Consider the following 19095-nt stretch of genomic DNA (forward strand, 5'->3'; position numbering starts at 1 on the left):
TATTTTTTTTGTTTGTGTTCTAATATTTGATTATATGATATAAAAAAAAACATATAATTGATGTTAAATCACACCAAAAGATTGATTGTCATTCAAAAGGAAAAAAAATAGACTTCATAGAAATTTTTTGATATCACATTTATGGCGTAAAAAAGATCGTTTTCTTGTTAGCAACACATTGTTTTACCTGCATAATTATTATCGAGAATTCGAGATGTACCTCTTTACATTTATTAGATAATAACAAAATTTATCTATACATAGCTTGTTTCCATTAATCGAACAGTCATGCAACAAAAGACTATTACAGAGCTTTCATTTATTATATTAATTGATCTTCAGTTCAAAATAATTTAATTTATCAAATGTTCAGTATAAAACACAATATAGAAAGAAAAACGCATTCTGTACATTAATTTCTAATATACATAAATATACATTTTAGCTAATTAGTATTAACTAATTGATTTAGAAAAGAAAACATATGTAAATTATTTTTTATTTTTTTACCATATATATTTAAAACAAATTTTAGATTTTTTTTATTTTTTTTTATTTTAGTCAACAAATTAATAAAATATAGCATTGTAAACTGATCTCTGCTCTATCAACCACAATTGTAAAATATTTTAATATTGTAATATTGTAATATTGTATTCGTCTTATACAATATATAGAGAGAGGAAGAGATTGGTTCTCCTTTGCTAAATAAATGATTCCTAGCTTTATTTAAACAATTGTGCAACTACTCTGCGATAAAACAATACAACAAACAGATAAACAACGGCAAGTATATCAACCAGCAGCAGATATCGAAAGTATTCAACTATTGCTCCATGATAAATGTTAACAAGTTCCAGTCTAGAGTTCTCATATATATATCCTAAATTATAAAGAGAATTAGTTTCTACAACCGCAATGCCAAATACCCACCACAGACTTTAAATAGTACAAAATGTTTGGTAAATACCAGAAATAGGTGTCCATTGATCCCATTCACCTTCTTCGTCTTCCCTGAAATAACAAAGCATAAGCTGATAATTAGTATTTGTTAACTTACAAAGTGGGACATAACGACTGATTGTAGTATGTAAATAGTAAATACAGATAGTGTTTCAAAAGTTTTGAGTCTGAATTTGCTGCCGTTTATTGTGGCAGCCACCATTGTTCCATTATACAATTCAATCCAAATTAATAACCATTGTTCCAGTTAGGCAACATGTACTTTGACATACTATTTCAAAGTGGGTAAATAAAACAAAACAAAATTTGTTATGCATTTACAGATAAGAGAGATACTTCTAAACGTTTGTAGGGTATTATGAAATATTTCCTACTTTACCATGGAAAAAACAACACGGAAATTTCAAAGTTGTCAGCTGCACCATATAAACAGAACTTCAGAAAAGACAAATAACCAAATATGAAAACATCAGGCAAGGGATATCAGAACATGCTCAAAGGCCAACAAAACAGGTAATAAATTTAGCTTCCCAAGACACCCTAACCATTTCTCCAAGAAAATCAGAAATAGAAAAATTGCCATCCCATGAAGAAACTAAAGAAAGAGATCTGTGTAGCTAACATTTTGGCTATCACAGAGAAGCATACAAGACAATTCAAAATTGCCGTGTTAAAAAGTTTTATTGAGAATTTTAAGAAGGTAAATCTGTCGAAAGACAATTTGTAATCTATTGAATACGAAATGCTATTGTGTCTTTCTAGGGGTATTTTGTCATCCCACCCTAAGAAAAACAAGTAGATTATGAGAACTTACTGAAGAGCTGACATAATCATCCATTGAGGATTGTTTGCGCCTCTTTGTGCTTGGCGTGTCAACAACTGGTGACCTTGTCCCTCTCTTTGATGGAGTCATATTCTAAAATATTGAAGAAAAACAAGGATATAAATAAAGTTGTTCAGAAAGTTTAAGAGTTCATGACAGACTTAACACATAAATATGACCATACAAAACAATCAAATCAAAAGCCCATTTTATTACATAGTTCTAACTCATCAGCACTTTTGAATCCAATAATTGAGCTATTAAATATACAACACCCATTTAAGTTCCTAAAATCAGAACTCCATAGAGAGCTAAAAGGGAAGAAAAACAAGAGATTGACTTAAATCACTAGATCACAGTGCGGCTTAATAACTAAAATAAAACCTTTACATTTTGTATGCAACTTCCAACCTTCACAATGCAATTTACTAGACTGTCACATAGCTTACATCAATACTCAAAAAATAGTTCTCAATAGAATCAACAGGAGCTTGGAACCATCAATTAAAACAGTCAAGCTGATCATTTTAGCAAAGGAGAATGACAACAGTAACTTCAAAGGCTTCTTAATTCAAGATCAGTGCTGGAAGGGACCAACAGCAGATGGACACAAAATAAAAAAGATGGAAAAGCTCCAAGGAAACGAAATTTGACAAGTTGATTAAAGTTTCTCATAAAATTTTAGGCAACCAATAATCAGAACTACTGAACCCAGACCAGCAGTAGAAACATAGAGATTCAGTAACTAGCCTCAAAATATCACAATACGCCAAAAACATATTGGTCTACAGTGGGCCACAATTTTCAAGCCTAGTCTCAATATCGTAAACCAAGATTGCAATAATAGAATACTATTTTCATCCTCAACTAAGCACTTACCGTCTACGGGTTGAGTGAAAGTAGATTGTAGCCCAGAAAATGATCATACAATTAGACTTTGACTAGGAAAATCAGAACTTTCGTCAACAGTGGGCCAAAATATCATCACCATACGCCAATATATATTGGTCTACAGTGGACCACAATTTTCTAGCCTAGTCAAAATAGTGTAAACCAAGATTGCGATAATGAAGCACTAATACTCAGCACTTACCATCTATGGGTTGAGTGCGAGTAGCTTGTAGCACAGAAAATGATCATACAATTGGACTTTGAATAGGAAACTATCAGAACTTTGGTGAAAGGAACTCCAGTTTCTCATGGTAGCATCTTTATGATCACCACCCTTTCAGTATTGAATACTAGGCAGAAACTATAATATCAATGCTGCATAAATCATCATATATGGTAACTAAAGCAGGTTACAGACGAGCATGCCAGCATGAGATTTTAAAGCTGCACGTGGAACATTTACTACATTGAGCCCTGACCCACTAACCTAGAGACCGCCTTTATGTTATAATGAAGATGGGGGCCTAAAAAGACAAAAATATAAATCTCAATATTTTGAATCAAAGATTTAGGCCCCACCCCAAATAAAGGGGTCACAATGTGAACAGAGCACAAAGAAGTTAGGGCTAATTTTGGAGAGTGGATTCTAGGCAGATGACACGCAGCAGATGCCAAAAGCACAGTGCAAGTAAAGGTCATCTTGCTATGCAAAAGGTGGGTTGTATTTTCGTACAATCAATTATGGAGGCTAAATCAAACCGAGTCTTAAGACCTCGCTCCTTGGGGCAAGATCCTTCTCGCTTATGATGCGGTGCAGACTTTAAAATTTTGAAGTCTATATTTCCAATTGTTGCTGCTATTTATAGGCACCATGTTTAATGTGATCTAGGGGTAACCTGCCGCCATGTGGGATACTATTGTCCTCAATTTAAAGATAACTGTTACATAAACAGGTCAAATTGGATATGATATAGGGTAAATTAATGGTCATAAAAATTTAGAAAGTTTTTAAGGATTTATTTAATACTTTCTTAAAGACTCATTAATCCTTTTGGAGCTTTTTAAAAAGAATGCAATACTGCAAATTGCAACTATTATACTAATACTATTAAAAAACCAAAAAGCTCCCACCTCAAGGGGAAAAAAAAACAAAAGTACTTTTGGAAGTGGTTGAGAGGTTTTGACCAAGCCTTTTTAACAGTACATTAAAAGGCTTTCTAATACATTAATTCAATTATATATAAATCTTAAATGAATAAACCGTGGCTATGTAAACCTATTTGTAAAAGATTGATACCAAAGTAACATATCCAAAAAAAGGGAAATCTGATAGAAGTTACAAATGTAAAACTTTTACTATGATTATAAAAAAATTCAGATTGCAGAACAGAATTTGACACACGCTCCTTTGCAGTACAAACAAAGATGGGAAAGGGGTTATAGAAAAGAATTTAAAAAAACACCGTTTCCATGAGAGAATATGATGATTTCTATTAAAGCATCATTGCATATTTAAAGGTTGCATAACAATACCAACATTACTTTTTCAAATTCCAATCACGATTCCTGAACTTATAGGTTGCAAATGTTAATACCTTCAAATTTATTATTGACTACTTATTTCTGGTGTTAGTAGGCATGTCTCATTCAAATATACTAGCTCGCCCCTATGTGAAGTTGCGTATATAAGAAGAAATTCATGGGAACTCATAATATATTTCAAACTTCAAGAAGGTATGAGCAAATAAAACATAACCAAGTATGACTATACTGCTAAAGCAGATCACACCTAGTAAGATAATGAATATCTTTAAGCTTACAGAACCTACATTCTTCAGGCAATAAAGCATCATCGATAGAATAACTATGGTATCAAATAAAGGAGTAACTCACTATATTGAGGTTGAAGATTATCCAATTGGCTCTGTGCAAGAGAGCCAGAGAGGTCACTTAACCTTTGTTCCCACAAACAACTATCACTAACAAAGATGGTGTTTTGGAGCTTGATAGCTTCAGACCAAGTGAAGCATAACTCAGATAATATAGGAAAGAGAAAATTAATTGGCAAAATGAAAGCTCTCTGATTTTGAAGTGGATACCAGAAAACATTTAGAAAAGAAGAGACAAAAAGGTGGATACTTTCCTGCTAAAATTGATTTCAACCCTAGAAAGGGCCAACACAATTAAAACAAGAAAATAGTTCCCAGGAAAACACAATCAACAATACTTTCCCAAATATAGTAGAGCATGTCAACTAGATTTTACACAATTAAAATGGTGTTTCAACAAACAAACTAAAGCAGAATTCATGTAAAAAATAACAAAAGTTAAACACCAAAACTAAACATTGTTCAGAGCAACTACAGTTGGCATTTTCATCCCACCTAATATAGCAGATGAAGCTTAAGAGAAGCAACCAATACACCTAATCAACTGATTTTGGAACCCTACACCAATCAGATTTGGACCAAACTTAGCTTATCAATAAACTGACTTTCACTAGGTCTGAGCCCACCCATACATGGCCCCGCAACAGTCACATGACTTTAGTTTTTATTTACTTTGCAATTGTTGTATTCAATGTTCCCCTTGTTGAATGATACAACAATCGATTAGGGCCTGGATTTTGATTCGGGTCAAGTTTTCCATATCAATTGACACGACATAACTATTATCACAGCTATTAGGTACCTTGGCATTCTTCTTCTCTTTGCGCAACTGTCTCTCGCGCTCATCAAACTCTTGGTTCTCTTTCTCAACAAGGCGAATGAGAGTATCGCAACGTCTGGCCAGCTCCTGAACAGTGCGTGATTTCACAAACCAGTCAAACCTGAAGAGGGGCGACGTGCGAAAGGCAGCCTTCAGTTCATCCCACGCTCCATACCCAAGCTTGTGAATCATGCACAACTGAAATGTGCAAATAGAATTAGATATGAAATGGAGGATGATACTCACAGAATTCATATATAACCAAATCTCACATATTCACCAATTTGATATTCTTATCATCATCATCATTCTTTGTTGGAGTTTCTTCAGCTTCTTTTGTGTTTTGTGTTTTGTGTTTTGTGTTTTGTGTGACAAACGAGGATACTATAACATAGACAAATAACAGCCAAAGAAAACACCACTACAATATTTATATAGAACTGGATGTTTCAAAGCTGGGCTGGCAAAGAAGGGCAATCAAACTAAATTTCAAGTTCAGAAAGCCAGAAATAAGTATAAATCCATACCATGAAACGGTCACACTCTTCATTATACAGCTTTCCTTTGTTCTGACCATACTGTATCTTCAACTCGAGCCACGGGTTCTTGTACCTTTCGAGCTTCTTCTTGAGTGCCTTATTTATCTCGTCCTTTCGAGTAATTCTCGCTTCTCCTCTTTCTATATTCTTGACTATACGGTCCCATTCTGTTTCCACAAGAAAAACAATTAAGCACAGTTTCTAGACCGTTGGCAAAATTTGATCTGATTTTATATGGTCCAACTAGTTGTAACTATGACCAAGGGAACAAATTCAGATTGCACTAGTTGCTCATACCTTTTGTTATTTATATAAGGGAAGGTGGTTCAGTTCAGATGAAGGTTCAGCTTGGGGTACACAATGAAGAAAAGTGTGTTTGTTTTTTATACCATTACCAAAGTACAAAGCATGAAGCCTGGGGTACAAATTAACAGGATATCACATTCAAGCCAGGCTTTAGGCCAGGACATGAAGCCAGTGGAGAAAGTTGACAAAGAATAGAAAGACTTTGCAAGATACTACCATTCAATTCCTTGTATCTCTGCTTGAAAACAGCAGCATATCTCTCTACTTCCTCTTCTGTTTTACCCTCAACTTCAGTAGCTATGCTCTTGATATCATTCCGGCCATACTTCTCACAAGCCCGAATAAATGCGTTGAAGTCCCTCCTTGTCCAATTAGAGAAACCCTGAAATTTTGCAAAGAAAAATAAGTAGGAACAAAAAACTGCAAAAAGAGAAATGATAGCTTTCAAGTAGTTCGCGGTCTCTCTCACCTCTTCTAGCAGCTGTTCTTTTTCTTCCTGCTCCTCAGTTGTCAGTGGATCTATAATTTCTATTAAGAATAAAAAGGTAGTTTAGCTTCAGTGAATAAAGCTTGCGCTTAGACTTGTACAACAGCATAAGTGGGTCAATCACAAAAACTCATAACTGTGTTGAAATGGTTCTGATAAAGATGCCAGTTTAGAAAGTATTTATACAGGTAATTGGAAAAATATAAAATGAAAGAGTACCATCTGAGTCGTCCGCATCTCCAATAGCATCCTTATCCTTGTCCTTGTTCTTATTATTAGTTAGCTAGTAAATTTCAAAAAGAAACAATAAGAAAGTCTATGTTTAAAGAAACAAAATACATCAACAGATTAACATAAAATTTCATTTCTAAGAAATGATTAGATGAAAAAGATGATAGTGAAGAATTAGACTAACCACAAGATACTTGACTTCTTTCTCATATAACTCATTAAGTCTCTGAGTGTTAAAGAACTGGAAATCGTGCCTAAAATAAAAAAATAAAAAACATATTCAAAATATTCCCTAAGCATCGAAAAATACAAAATTAAGTCACAAAATGTGTCCTCAATTGGCCAAGCTGGTGCCAGTTTGACATAAGTGTGCAAACAAAGACACAAAGAAATCCAAGGCAAACCCCAACAACGAACCTAAACACTGGCTACAAAAGTGATGACCAATTCAGTAGTCAAATAGGAATGGATATAACCCTGTGCAAGGGCAAAAGCCTAGAACAAGAAAAGAGCCTTACAGGTGGGGCATTTTTGGTATCTTTTGCTCCCTAGGCTTAGCCGGTGCACCCTGCCGCATTGCTTGCTTGAAATAGTCAGACTCTGAGTAGCTATACCAACAAAGGAAAAAAAAGAAAGGTTAAGTTAGGTAAAAATGAAATGGATATAAATTCACCAAAGCACAACTTCAAAGCAACTTGACCATAAATTAATCCGTACTTTCTCTTTCTTTCCCTCCTTGGAGGTTCTATCCAGTTGTCAGTAACAAGTTTCTTGAAGTCAACCTTGTTTTCCTCCTTCAATAAACAAAACCCAGAGTTAGCAGATACAAGGAGAAAACAACGAATTCTAATTTACGAATACACCCTGAAAGAGAAGATCTGTCTTGCCTCTTTCGAGGAAACATATCCTGACAAGATAAGTTCCCTGGTTCTCGAACATTTAGAAAACAGTTCACAATAAGTAGTAAATATCGAAAGCAAACACCATTATGGCCCTCTCATGTAAAAAAGGGCACCAAAAAGATATTATGTTCCCCAAAATGGTAATTTTTTATGACAAAACAGAAGCAACAACAATATACAATATTTTACCTTGTCATCATCAAAGTCATACAACTCGGCCGCTGCACAGAAAGAAAGAAATGTTGTAACACTTCAATAGAATCAAAATTGGAAAACAGAGTTAATTTCCTCTGTACCCTTGCAGGATCAAGAGACAACCTATCGGCTTTTGCAAATCAAACATTCCTCTATGGTCAAAGAAAATCCCAGAGGAACCCCTATTTCCTAAACTCTTTTATTCCACTGATGAGTGAAAACAGATTGGTAGTATGATACAGCATGCAAGGGTCAGAGATATATCCAGACACTACAAGGAAAACAACCTATGGAGGAAGCATTTTCCAAAAATAAAAATAAAGGTTATATAGATCGTAAAAAAAAACAATTCATACTTTCATCCATCTTAAATTTGATGGCATCTTCAGTGAACTTCTTCATCTTTGCATCTAGTTCAGCTGTAGCCTCTTCCCCCTTGGCTATGATTCTGTCAACATCCTCATCTGTGATGGTGCTATCCCCAGAACTAAACACCATCTCCGCACCAAACCTCACCATTTGCAACAACTCATCCTTGTTCACAGCTGTAAAGAAGCAGTAAACACACAAACATGTGAACAAGAAAGTCAAATAAAAGATTTTAGTGCTACATAAAAGATATAGAACTAATAAAATAATAAAAAGGAATGATAAAGAAAAATACATTTCTGTTCAGCCAGACGACCTTGCTGAATAACAAGAGCATCCAATGCAAGCTTTTTATATGCCCTCTCTATCACTTTCTCCTCAATTGTATACTGAAAGATTTTCCAGAGATATATCCAAGAAGGCCACACGAGTTAAGGACAACCAAGTAAAGAATTAATGAGAAGAACTACAAATTAATTCAGCTGACCTCAGTACAAAAGCGGAAAACCTGAACCTCTTTCTTTTGGCCAATTCTGTGGGCACGATCTTGTGCCTGCAGGTCGACTTGTGGATTCCTAAAATAATAATGTTCCCAAAAAAGGTGAATTGCGGACAAACAATGAGCACTATACCATTCTATCCAAAAAATGAGGTGATGGGTTCTCTAAGGTCCCTATGTGCAAACCAAAGCAGCATCTGCTTTAAAAGTTAGGTGTACATTTTAAGTTGTTAACTAAAGCAGTTAATACTAGCGCATGAACTATAGGACTATTTCATTCTTTAACAATAAATAATATTTTGGGATCATATCACCTTTTCTTTCTGTCTAATGTTTAGCCTTCAGGAGCTACATCAAAGTAGTTTATGTTAAATAAGAAACAGCAGAAGAAAGGAAATACCAATCACTATCATAGAGAATGACAACATCAGCAGTGGCAAGGTTAATACCAAGGCCACCAGCCCTGGTGGAAAGCAAAAAGACAAACTTCTCACTTCCTGGTCTGTTGAAAGCCTCAATGAAGGCATCACGGTCTTCTCCACCAGTGTTACCATCAATGCGGCAATACAGGTACCCTCGGTACATCAGATAATCCTCCAGGATGTCTAATAGTCTTGTCATCTGTGGAACAACTTATGTTTTAAAAAAAAATTAAAAGAATTGCAGCACTGTTATACTTGAGGTTAATACAAACACCGGCAGTTGTTTAGCAAAGCAGTTAGCAGCATGCATGGAGTATGTGCTCTAGTTCACTAATAAAACTCCAGCAGTAATTTTTTTTAAAAGAATAGCAGCACTCTTATACTTGAGGTTAATAAAAAAAAAACGGCAGTTGTTTAGCAAAGCAGTTAGCAGCATGCATGGAGTATATGCTCTAGTTCACTAATAAAACCCCAGCAGTATTATACAATTGATGAGATCAATTGTGTCTAAGATAACGTAATGCCGTAAGATCATTTATAATAGTCTGCTTGATTTCAGAGAATTTTGTGCTTATAATGTTAGAAATCAAAGTCGAATGGCAAAAAGTGATCATGTAATAAGGTTACTTAGAAAAACAACGGACCTGAGAGAATATCAGAACTCTCGAATCACGCTCTTTTAGCTTTGGCAGAAGTTTATCTAAAAGAGCCATTTTACCTGCAGAAAAGCACATTTAAGCATTAAAATATTTATTAAACAAGGATATAATTCATTTTTAAACAAGCTCCTGCACAAGGATTTTTCATTAATCCATTAGTATGTTGCTACCAATGAAATCAAATATCATGTGAATCTGCAATTTTCAGAATGTTACAAGAAATTAATTAATAGAAGAACAAGGAGTAGCTAACTAGTTATGTCTACATCTCATGGATAAGGCCTGGACATAGAACTCCATAGAAAAAAATATATAAGCATTCTAGTAACAAACAAAATTTAGATTAGAATACTTATGCCCATATATAATTATTTTGTAGTGTAATACCTACCAAAGGGCCATGTTTCTGGTTTTGACACTAACGAAGTCAGGGGTTGTCTATAAAAATCAACTCAGCAATAACTGTGATAACAGTGTCAAGCATGTCACCAAACTTCAAGCAATAGGAAAAAGGAAAGAGTGATCAGGGACAGACCTGCATTGGTGATGAGATGGTCACCAGTAGTGTAAGGTGGGCCAGGCTCAGCCCCTTGGAAGAGATAAGGGTGATTACAGCACTTCCTCAATTGCATTGCAATGTTTAAGAGGCGCTTGCGCTCCCCACCTGCATTCACGACTTCCAAATCCTTCTGTAGGAGGGCACGGTAGAACTGCTTCTGCATCTGAGACATTCCCACTTTGAGAATAGTCTCCTTTTTTGGAGGAAGCCCTTTCTCCACATCAGACTTCAGTCTCCTGAGCAGAAACGGGCGTAAAACCTTCACAAAAACATATGTAAAGAGGTTCTGTTAGAATGGGGTAGGAGGCATTTTTTCTTTCCCTTTTTCCAGTTTTTTTTGTCTTTCTTTTCACGTGTGTTTTGTGTGTGGGTGTGCACACATCAATTATGCTATTATTCTGATGTGCTCGTACATCAAAAGAAATAAAAAAAAAACAACAATATCTAAATTAATGTCAACTAAAAGTTTTCTACGAGTCTAGATCAAAATGCATAAGATCATTATATCATCATGAAATGCTTTCAGCATGTAATTCACCAAAATTTCAAAATTATCTATTATTTTTCATGCTAAATGCTTTCAGCATGTAATAAACAATCTCAGCGCTAATGAAAGAGTAGTACCATTGACATAATAATAAAGAATCTAAGATTTCAGTACAGAACCTTCTATGTGAAAACAAGCTCATATACTATTGTACCTTGTGAAGCTGCTGGACAACTTCTTGTTGATCATTTTCACCAGAAATTTGGAACCACTCATCAAAAGTTTCAGCAGAGCTGAAAATCTCAGGTAGCAAAAAGTTAAGAAGCGACCATAGCTCATGCAGATTGTTCTGTATCAGAAAAAAAAAACAAGATGTCAAGAAAATAGGATAAGACAATGGCATTACTCAAACATAAACTGTTATACAATGGTCCAAGGATGACAATATCAAATTTCTGAATCACACCAGTTGGGACCATTGACAACTATGGTGTTTACAATGAAAATTATCATCAATTGTACTGGCTAACATAGTACAAAATCTATGAATTAGAAATGACAGACCTGCAGAGGGGTGCCAGTAATTAGCATACGGTAGTTGGTATTGTACAGTCGCATGGTTTTGGAGAGAAGAGAGTTCTCATTTTTTATGCGATGTGCCTCGTCTATTATGATGTATCGCCAGCTGAAGCGTCTCAATGCTGTTTTTTCCTTGATTGCCATTTCAAAACTAGTCACACACACATCAAACTTCCCAGGAACCAGCAAATTGTCTCTTATATGTGCCTGCGGAGTACCCAAAAAAGGTCAAAATGATATAGCATATAGGACTTATTCACAAACGCATATCATAAAAATGCATTGGTCTACCCTCAAAAGGTGAAAAGAAAATATGATAAACAAGAAACACAGCATGTATTCTGCACGACATAAAATATCAAGACCAACCTTGCAAAACCGGAACATAATATCAACAACACTTACAAAACATCACGTGTAACTATGAAAACATTACATCATATCCTCTTACACCCCCCCCCCCTCCCCTTCCATAATTCTCTACTTGCACACACAGTATCCTCTTTGCCTATTCTGTCTTTAGGTATAAAGGGGTAATTTGTCATTACGTTAGGACAAATGATAGTAAATCCTTTCAAATCACATTTTGGCATAAATGAATGCTTAGATCCCTTTAATTAGGGCCTAAATAACAGCTAAAACCTGCAATTAGAGAGATGGACCATATTGACTTTACCCTTTCTTCAATATTTCCTAGGAACTTGATGGCACGCAAAACTGGACAGAAGCGCTTGATCTCATTCATCCAATTACCAAGTGTGGATTTTGGGGCCACCACCATATGGGGTCCAGTGATCCCTCTGAACTCATGCAGATAACCCAGCAAGGAAATGGTTTGTAGAGTTTTTCCAAGACCCTGTAAAATAATTGTGTGTGAACTTAATAAACAGCTTGTTGGGATATCAGGGATATCAAACTGCTTTAAAGAAACTAAGAGAAAAGTTACCATCTCATCAGCCAATATTCCATTAATGCCATTCTCATACAGACGGATAAGCCAGTTAAGTCCGGCTAGTTGGTAATCCCTCATTTTCCCTTTTATACCTGCATAATAATAGGATATATTTAACCCAGTTATAGTATAAAATAGCATAAGCGTGGAAAAGTATTTTCCTCGTAAACGAGTCAAGCTACTGTGAACTTTTTACAGATATATAATTAATGTGGTTATCAAGCCCTTCTTACCAGCTTTTGCTGGAATACTCTGTTTGATAAGCAATCACTGTACCGTTAATGACCTTCAGTTTTTTCATAGAACTTTACTAATAAAGTTCACTTGAAGTTATTACGGTACTTAGCATATTATAAAGTTCATTACTTTTTTACTGAGTTTAAAAATTAAAAATTTATAAACTGAAATAAGTCTTGAAGGTACTATAGGCACCAGAACAGGTAATATTTATTGCAGTAAAATAATATAAGACTTAAGGTAGTAGCTCACAAGATGGTTGCAACAACAATCTGGTCCCACCAGTACCAGCAAGAGCATCCTCTTCCTCCTTAAGGTACACCTCGTCTTCTTCTTCCTCTGTTACTTTTGATGAATGGCGACCCCTGAAAATTTAGCCAATACAAAATTGGGTTTCATTGAAGAAAATAAAAAGATAAAGCCACCCTCCTATAAAAGATTAAAAAAACACCATTATAGATAATCAAGAGCCGGTTTTACTACAGCTATCCTTGCCCCTGTCTACCTCGAGCAAACTTAAAATCAAAAAATATAAGTAAATCTTTAGAGATTTTGCTGGTATCCACTAGCATTTGTATTGCCCCTGACTAGTTTCGTCTTCAGGAAACAAAACAAATGAACTAGCATCCCAACATTTGACACTTGCACACATTACAGAAGCCAACAATCAAATGAATTACCTTCCACGAGGCTTTTTCTCTGAAGCTGATTGGCTACCTTTTGCAAAATGAGCAAATATTTCAGTCTGCTGAAGAAGATACTTCAACTTACCCTTTCCTCTGTTGTTCTGTCAAATAATAACCAGCATATTATTAATAAAACAACACTGTAGCAGTAACTTTCCCAGTATCCCCTGTGCTACCATGAAGAAAATATTAAGAAATGGTAAAAGTATTATTTAATCAGAACAGCAATGTAAAACACACTACTAACATCACACCGGACAACTAGATGACCAAAATCCAGTAACAAATAAAACACATGTCACCTATCTAACAAAAACAGCATGCACAAACTAACCATATCAGCATCTATTGAAGCGTTTTGAGCATTCAAAATTTCTTGAATCTTTTGTTTCTTAATTTTCTGAAGTTGTTTAAGTCTAGCTTTCTCATGCCTTCCTACATCTGTGCTTGCTTCTACACCAGCTCCCTGAGATAAAAAATAATACCACCAATTAATCGAACACCATTTAATAATAATAGAACACCGAACAAATAAAACGGGGTCTGATGCCCGGTATGGACTGTTAGATCAGTGTCCAGATTTGTGCACCCAGTTTAGCAGTTTATAATTTTAATTGTATGCACAACTTGCGGCGTGGATCAAACGGCCTAGACTGGGCATCAGCGGTGCCCATCGGAAACACCCCGATCCTTCTTACAAATGTGGGATGTTAAACTATCTCCCATGGTTAAATATCGCCTGGTTAAATATTCCTCCATGCAAATTCATCACTTTGACTACTAAAAACCTCCCATAAAAACCACAAATTTCCTCCAAGATACAACCCGATAAAGGTGAGACATCTCATTTACAACCTCTGTCTAAAAGCAATAAATCCTCACCTCTTCATCTCCAGCGTCGTCGTCCTCCGTAGACTGTGTTGCTTCGTCTTCCTCTCCAGCCTCATCTGCGAGGTCGGCTGGCCTGGCGACAGCCTCGATTTCTTCTTCATCGACCTCCTCGAGCGCTGCCTCCGGTGCGTCCTCGCTGTTGTCCTGCGTTTCCGAGGAGCCGCCGCCGCTGGCGCTGCCTCCATCAACCCCGTTTAAGGGCTCATCTTCTTCCTCCGACGCGGAGGAGAACTCCTCGTACTTGGATCCTCTTGCCATCAAAGTGGGTCAAGACGCTGGTTGGGGAATAGAGCAAATTGGGAGGGGTTTGAGAGACTCGGAAGGGGGAATTGAGTCTATTAACATTATAACAATTAAGAAGGATGTGAAGTAAATAAATCGTGAATTGAGACTAGGTTTTTCTGTGTCTCGTTCGGTCTTGTCTACAGGTGTGAACACAATTTACGTAAATAGAAAGAAATAATAGTGTCAGCTGTGGGGATTCGCTGTCAGTTTTACGCGATACGCTTGGCCGTTCTGCATGTAAAGCAGCGGACTTGGAGTAGCGCAAAGGCGATTCTTTTTTTTTCTTTCTTTTTTTTGTAAGTTGTAACGGAAGTTAAATCTCCTCTCTTTTTTTGACAAAAAGCAGATAAATAATTTACGAGCCTGGTGTACGGTCGGTTCACGGGGCGGGACCAAGAGTTGTTAATGGAGCGGATTTTGATACCAAATTATGATTCGTCATCTTCTTCTAATTTACATTTGGATGTAGATTTACGTTTTATAAACTCTATAAATGGCTTCACAATGTTAGCTCTTTGTCCTTGTCGACCCTTCGATATTTTGCTATATATATTTGATGGAATTTAATAAAATTCATTGTTGTTTTTATCGATGATAATCATGAAAATTTTACAGCAATAAATGAGTACATTTTATCAGAGAGACCGAATCGTCTGCTCCCCGGAGGCAGGAATTTCCTGCCCCCAGAGTCTCTGCGGGTGGGACCCCATTTAAAAACAGTAACAAAAATTAAACCCTTAAACAGTAACGGTCCCACCCCGGTCCCACTGCGCAGAGACTCTGGGGGCAGGAAATTTCTGCCCCCCGGGGGGCAGAGGATTTGATTTCTTTATCAGAGCAAATTCGTTATTCTCAACGAACATGATAAGGAAGTAATTAAATGCTAATTATTAGTGGCGTGTTATCAATTGTATACAAATAATGCACCGGGCTCAGGTAGTGAAACAGAATTAATGGGCACTTTTTAACGCCCGTGACAAAACCTAAGAAAAATCAACAAAAGGAAAACGGGAGTATCGGAGGAGACGTAATTCACAAAGTAAAAAGAAAGAATCACGTTGTGATTACACATATCAGTTATGTGCGGTTGTGTTATTTATGAAAAAAATAACGTAGTTTGACACGATACCTTATCCGGCATGATCATAATATACAAGGAGCAGATCTAGAATTTTCGTCAGTAAAAAAAATATCGAATCAAATTTAAATTCATTAACTAATTGGGTACTCGGTAAAAAAAAACAATCTTTTGACTAATATTTTCCGATACCAACTTATAATTTATGATCTCATAACTTATAGTTAACATTACCAATCATAATTCAATAAATTTATTTTGATTTTAATACTAAATTTAACCCGAATTACAAATCAAACATTCAAAGGGGGGCAAAAAAATTTCCAGAGAGGGACAAAGTTGATCACCACTAAAACTCAAAATCCAGGGAGAGTTGCCCCCCTGTGCTACAGTAAATCCGCTCTTGATAATATAAACACAATACAAGACAGTAGATTACACGCTACCGAAATATTATGAATTGTCATATTTATTCTAAACAACTATTCAAATTTTTTATAATATTTTTGTGCAATTTTTTTTAGAACGCCCTTTTCTTACTTCTACAATATTTTTACATTTTTTTATATTTCTGTGAATTTTTCTTCCTTAAATAAAGTTAAAGTTTGAAAAGAAAAAAAAAAACAGTTTATTGTGATCAAATATGACTAGTTGCATCATGTTTGATCAAGGTGTGGCTAATATCCAGTGAGCATTATTTGCAATTTTGATTACGGCATGTAAAAAATTGACTAAGACATGACATGGTACATGGTTCAAATCACGGCGTGTCTAGTAATAGCACCGCACAAGTCACAACGTGAATTTACATCCCGAACATAACCCTTCTACATATAAAAAAAAACCTATATTTTTTTCCTTAGACCTTAAATATTTTACAAATATAGATGCTTTTTGGTTACCTAATTTAATTAAAATTAATCAATCAATGCAAGTACTGTACAACCTAACTTGCTCGAATATAACTGTACAAGTGTTACAACTTACAAGCAAAAAAAAAAATGAGCCAAGTAGAAAACTAGAAATAAAGTGCAAAGATTTTGTTTAAGGGTGCCATTGACACCCGTAATAGGTATATAGCCGAGTATATGAAATACAACAAGAGCCAGAAAAAAAACTAATCAGTTGGAAGTTTTTGTGGGAGGAGGTTTTTGGGTACGAATAGCATCGCCGCAGAAATAATGAAATGGCACAATGCTGTCTTGGCGCCACAACCATTTTCTATTCCCGCCAAGCAACTTCTCCCGCCGCTGTACGCATGCGCCATTCCATGCCTTTCCAATTTCACACTGGGATTTTACCCGATTTTTTTATTTATAGGAAAAATAAAAAATAATATCGATAATGAAAAACAGTTTTAGAGAATTTATAACGTCCCATCAAATTTCTACTTTGCCCCCACCTCCGTAAAAAAAAAAAAAAAGTTTGCTACAGTACAGACGTTGTGTACTGGAACAATTTCTTTTGTGTTTCATTTTCATATATGTTAAAAAAAAAAATCCAACACGATGAGTATTATATATATGATTTATATACAATTAATCACATTTTTATAATTTTCATATATGAGTATTGTAAAAATTTGAACAATTTCTGTTTAAAACTTTTGACCAGTCAAACATAATAAAAACCTGCACAACTTAATATTATGTTTAAGCATTTCTAAGACCAGTGATTATGGATTTATGGGTCGGTGTTTCACACGTATTCCTTTCCATTGAATCATTGATATTGATCCAACGCACTTTACCATATATGGGCCTGATTGCACTGTGGCCCAGTAATGAATTGTGCTGACGGGCCTCTTGTACTCTTCAACTTTACTTTACCATATATGGGCCTGATTGCACTGTGGCCCAGTAATGAATTGTGCTGACGGGCCTCTTGTACTCTTCAACTTTACTTTACTAGATCAAGCTTGATTCATATTAATTAGATTCATCCAAGTGCAACAATAAAAACGAGCATCAGGGGATAATTTGCAGATCCACCATGGTCCTGTTTGATTATGGCTAAATATCACATTTTTTTTTAGTAAAAACAATAAAAACCAAAATCTATATATCACAAGACAATATAATTCCATATTTAATTTCATAATAAATACAATAAATAACTAACACCAAAAAAATTCCATATTTTTACTTTGAAATAAGAGTCTAAAGTTTTTATATTAAACAAAAATTTTAACCATGTACTAATTATGCACGAAAAAATTAAATAATCTCTCCTATAATTCCATACACAGATCATATTAGACACAATTTAATTTCTTCTGTAAAAAAATAAAATCTAAAAGACATCACAAATAGAGGAACATCATACTAACAACATCATATGAAAGTAAAATACTAAAATCAACCTTCATCTAAAAATTACAGTGATAACAATTTAACCATTTGTAAATAGAAAATTAATAAAAAAAACAAATTAATTTTAGAAAAATAAAATGTTTGTCCCGTCCTTCACACCGATTTAAATTTCAGTTTTATTATTTTGATTTTTTTATCTAAATTTTTCTGTTTTCCAATCAATTTCTTTGTTTTTTTTTCAATAACCTTCTTTTTAAATAATCGTGTCTTCTAATTTTTTTCCCAATAACTTTATTTTTCTTTTTGCCGTAAGTAGGGCTGCAAATGAATGGAACCGAATCAAACTTACTCCAATTTGAGTTTGGTTTGAATTAATTTCGAATTAAACCGAATCAAATTTACCCCAGTTTGAGTTTGGTTTGAATTAATTTCGAATCAAATTTTTTATGAACTCAATTTCGAATCTTTTATGAACTTTTTTATAACAAGGAAGAGTGATCGTAGTTGCCGAAAGTGAGGGGTGAAAGTCGTCTAGGGTTTTAGAACTGAGAGCGAGGGTTACAACTTATGAGTTTTGACTTATGGCTGGGGGGGCCTTATGTTTTAACTTTTAAGTCATTAGCGGAAATCAACGGTTCACATTACTTTGAGATTCGAACTATAATAGTTCACGAATCTATTTTGAACAAACCAGGTCTATTTTGAATTTAGTTTGAATTAATTTCGAACTATTTTGAATCGAATTTTTTACGAATTTTTTCGAATCAAACTCAAATTGAATCACAAACTATGAATTTTTTGTGCAGCCCTAGCCATAACCATACATTGTAAAATACTTAAAATGCTCTGCTATTTCTTTCCCATTTTGCTGTTCCCGATTTCACTCTTTCATATTTCAACAGTTTTCCAAACTTCAGTGATTGTTTTAAATTTTTTATTTGTTTCACAAAGTAAATGCTATAAAGTTGGGAAAATCAAAGTCCAATGAAAATATGAAATTACGAAGGGACATATCATTCTTACATTCAAACCCT

General features: G+C 35.0%; 1 protein-coding gene across 1 annotated transcript; it reads right to left on the reverse strand.

The window, feature by feature from the left end:
- Window positions 1-810: 810 nt before the first annotated feature.
- Window positions 811-14735, reverse strand: LOC144562682 (putative chromatin-remodeling complex ATPase chain). Its single transcript, XM_078311910.1, has 25 exons — window positions 14378-14735; window positions 13830-13961; window positions 13490-13596; window positions 13062-13174; window positions 12567-12664; window positions 12297-12476; window positions 11606-11827; window positions 11256-11390; window positions 10531-10813; window positions 9981-10054; window positions 9315-9535; window positions 8903-8990; window positions 8711-8804; window positions 8403-8591; window positions 8041-8072; window positions 7667-7743; window positions 7468-7557; window positions 7134-7203; window positions 6938-7001; window positions 6701-6759; window positions 6448-6613; window positions 5914-6092; window positions 5369-5584; window positions 1778-1879; window positions 811-1014 (listed from the first exon to the last, which is right to left on the reverse strand). Exons 1-25 carry the CDS (start codon window positions 14642-14644, stop codon window positions 997-999), a joined length of 3276 nt encoding a protein of 1091 aa, XP_078168036.1. The 5' UTR covers window positions 14645-14735; the 3' UTR covers window positions 811-996.
- Window positions 14736-19095: the final 4360 nt, after the last annotated feature.

The sequence above is a fragment of the Carex rostrata genome, chromosome 12 (assembly GCF_964058835.1).
Source record: "Carex rostrata chromosome 12, lpCarRost1.2, whole genome shotgun sequence".
Classification (NCBI taxonomy): Eukaryota; Viridiplantae; Streptophyta; class Magnoliopsida; order Poales; family Cyperaceae; genus Carex; species Carex rostrata.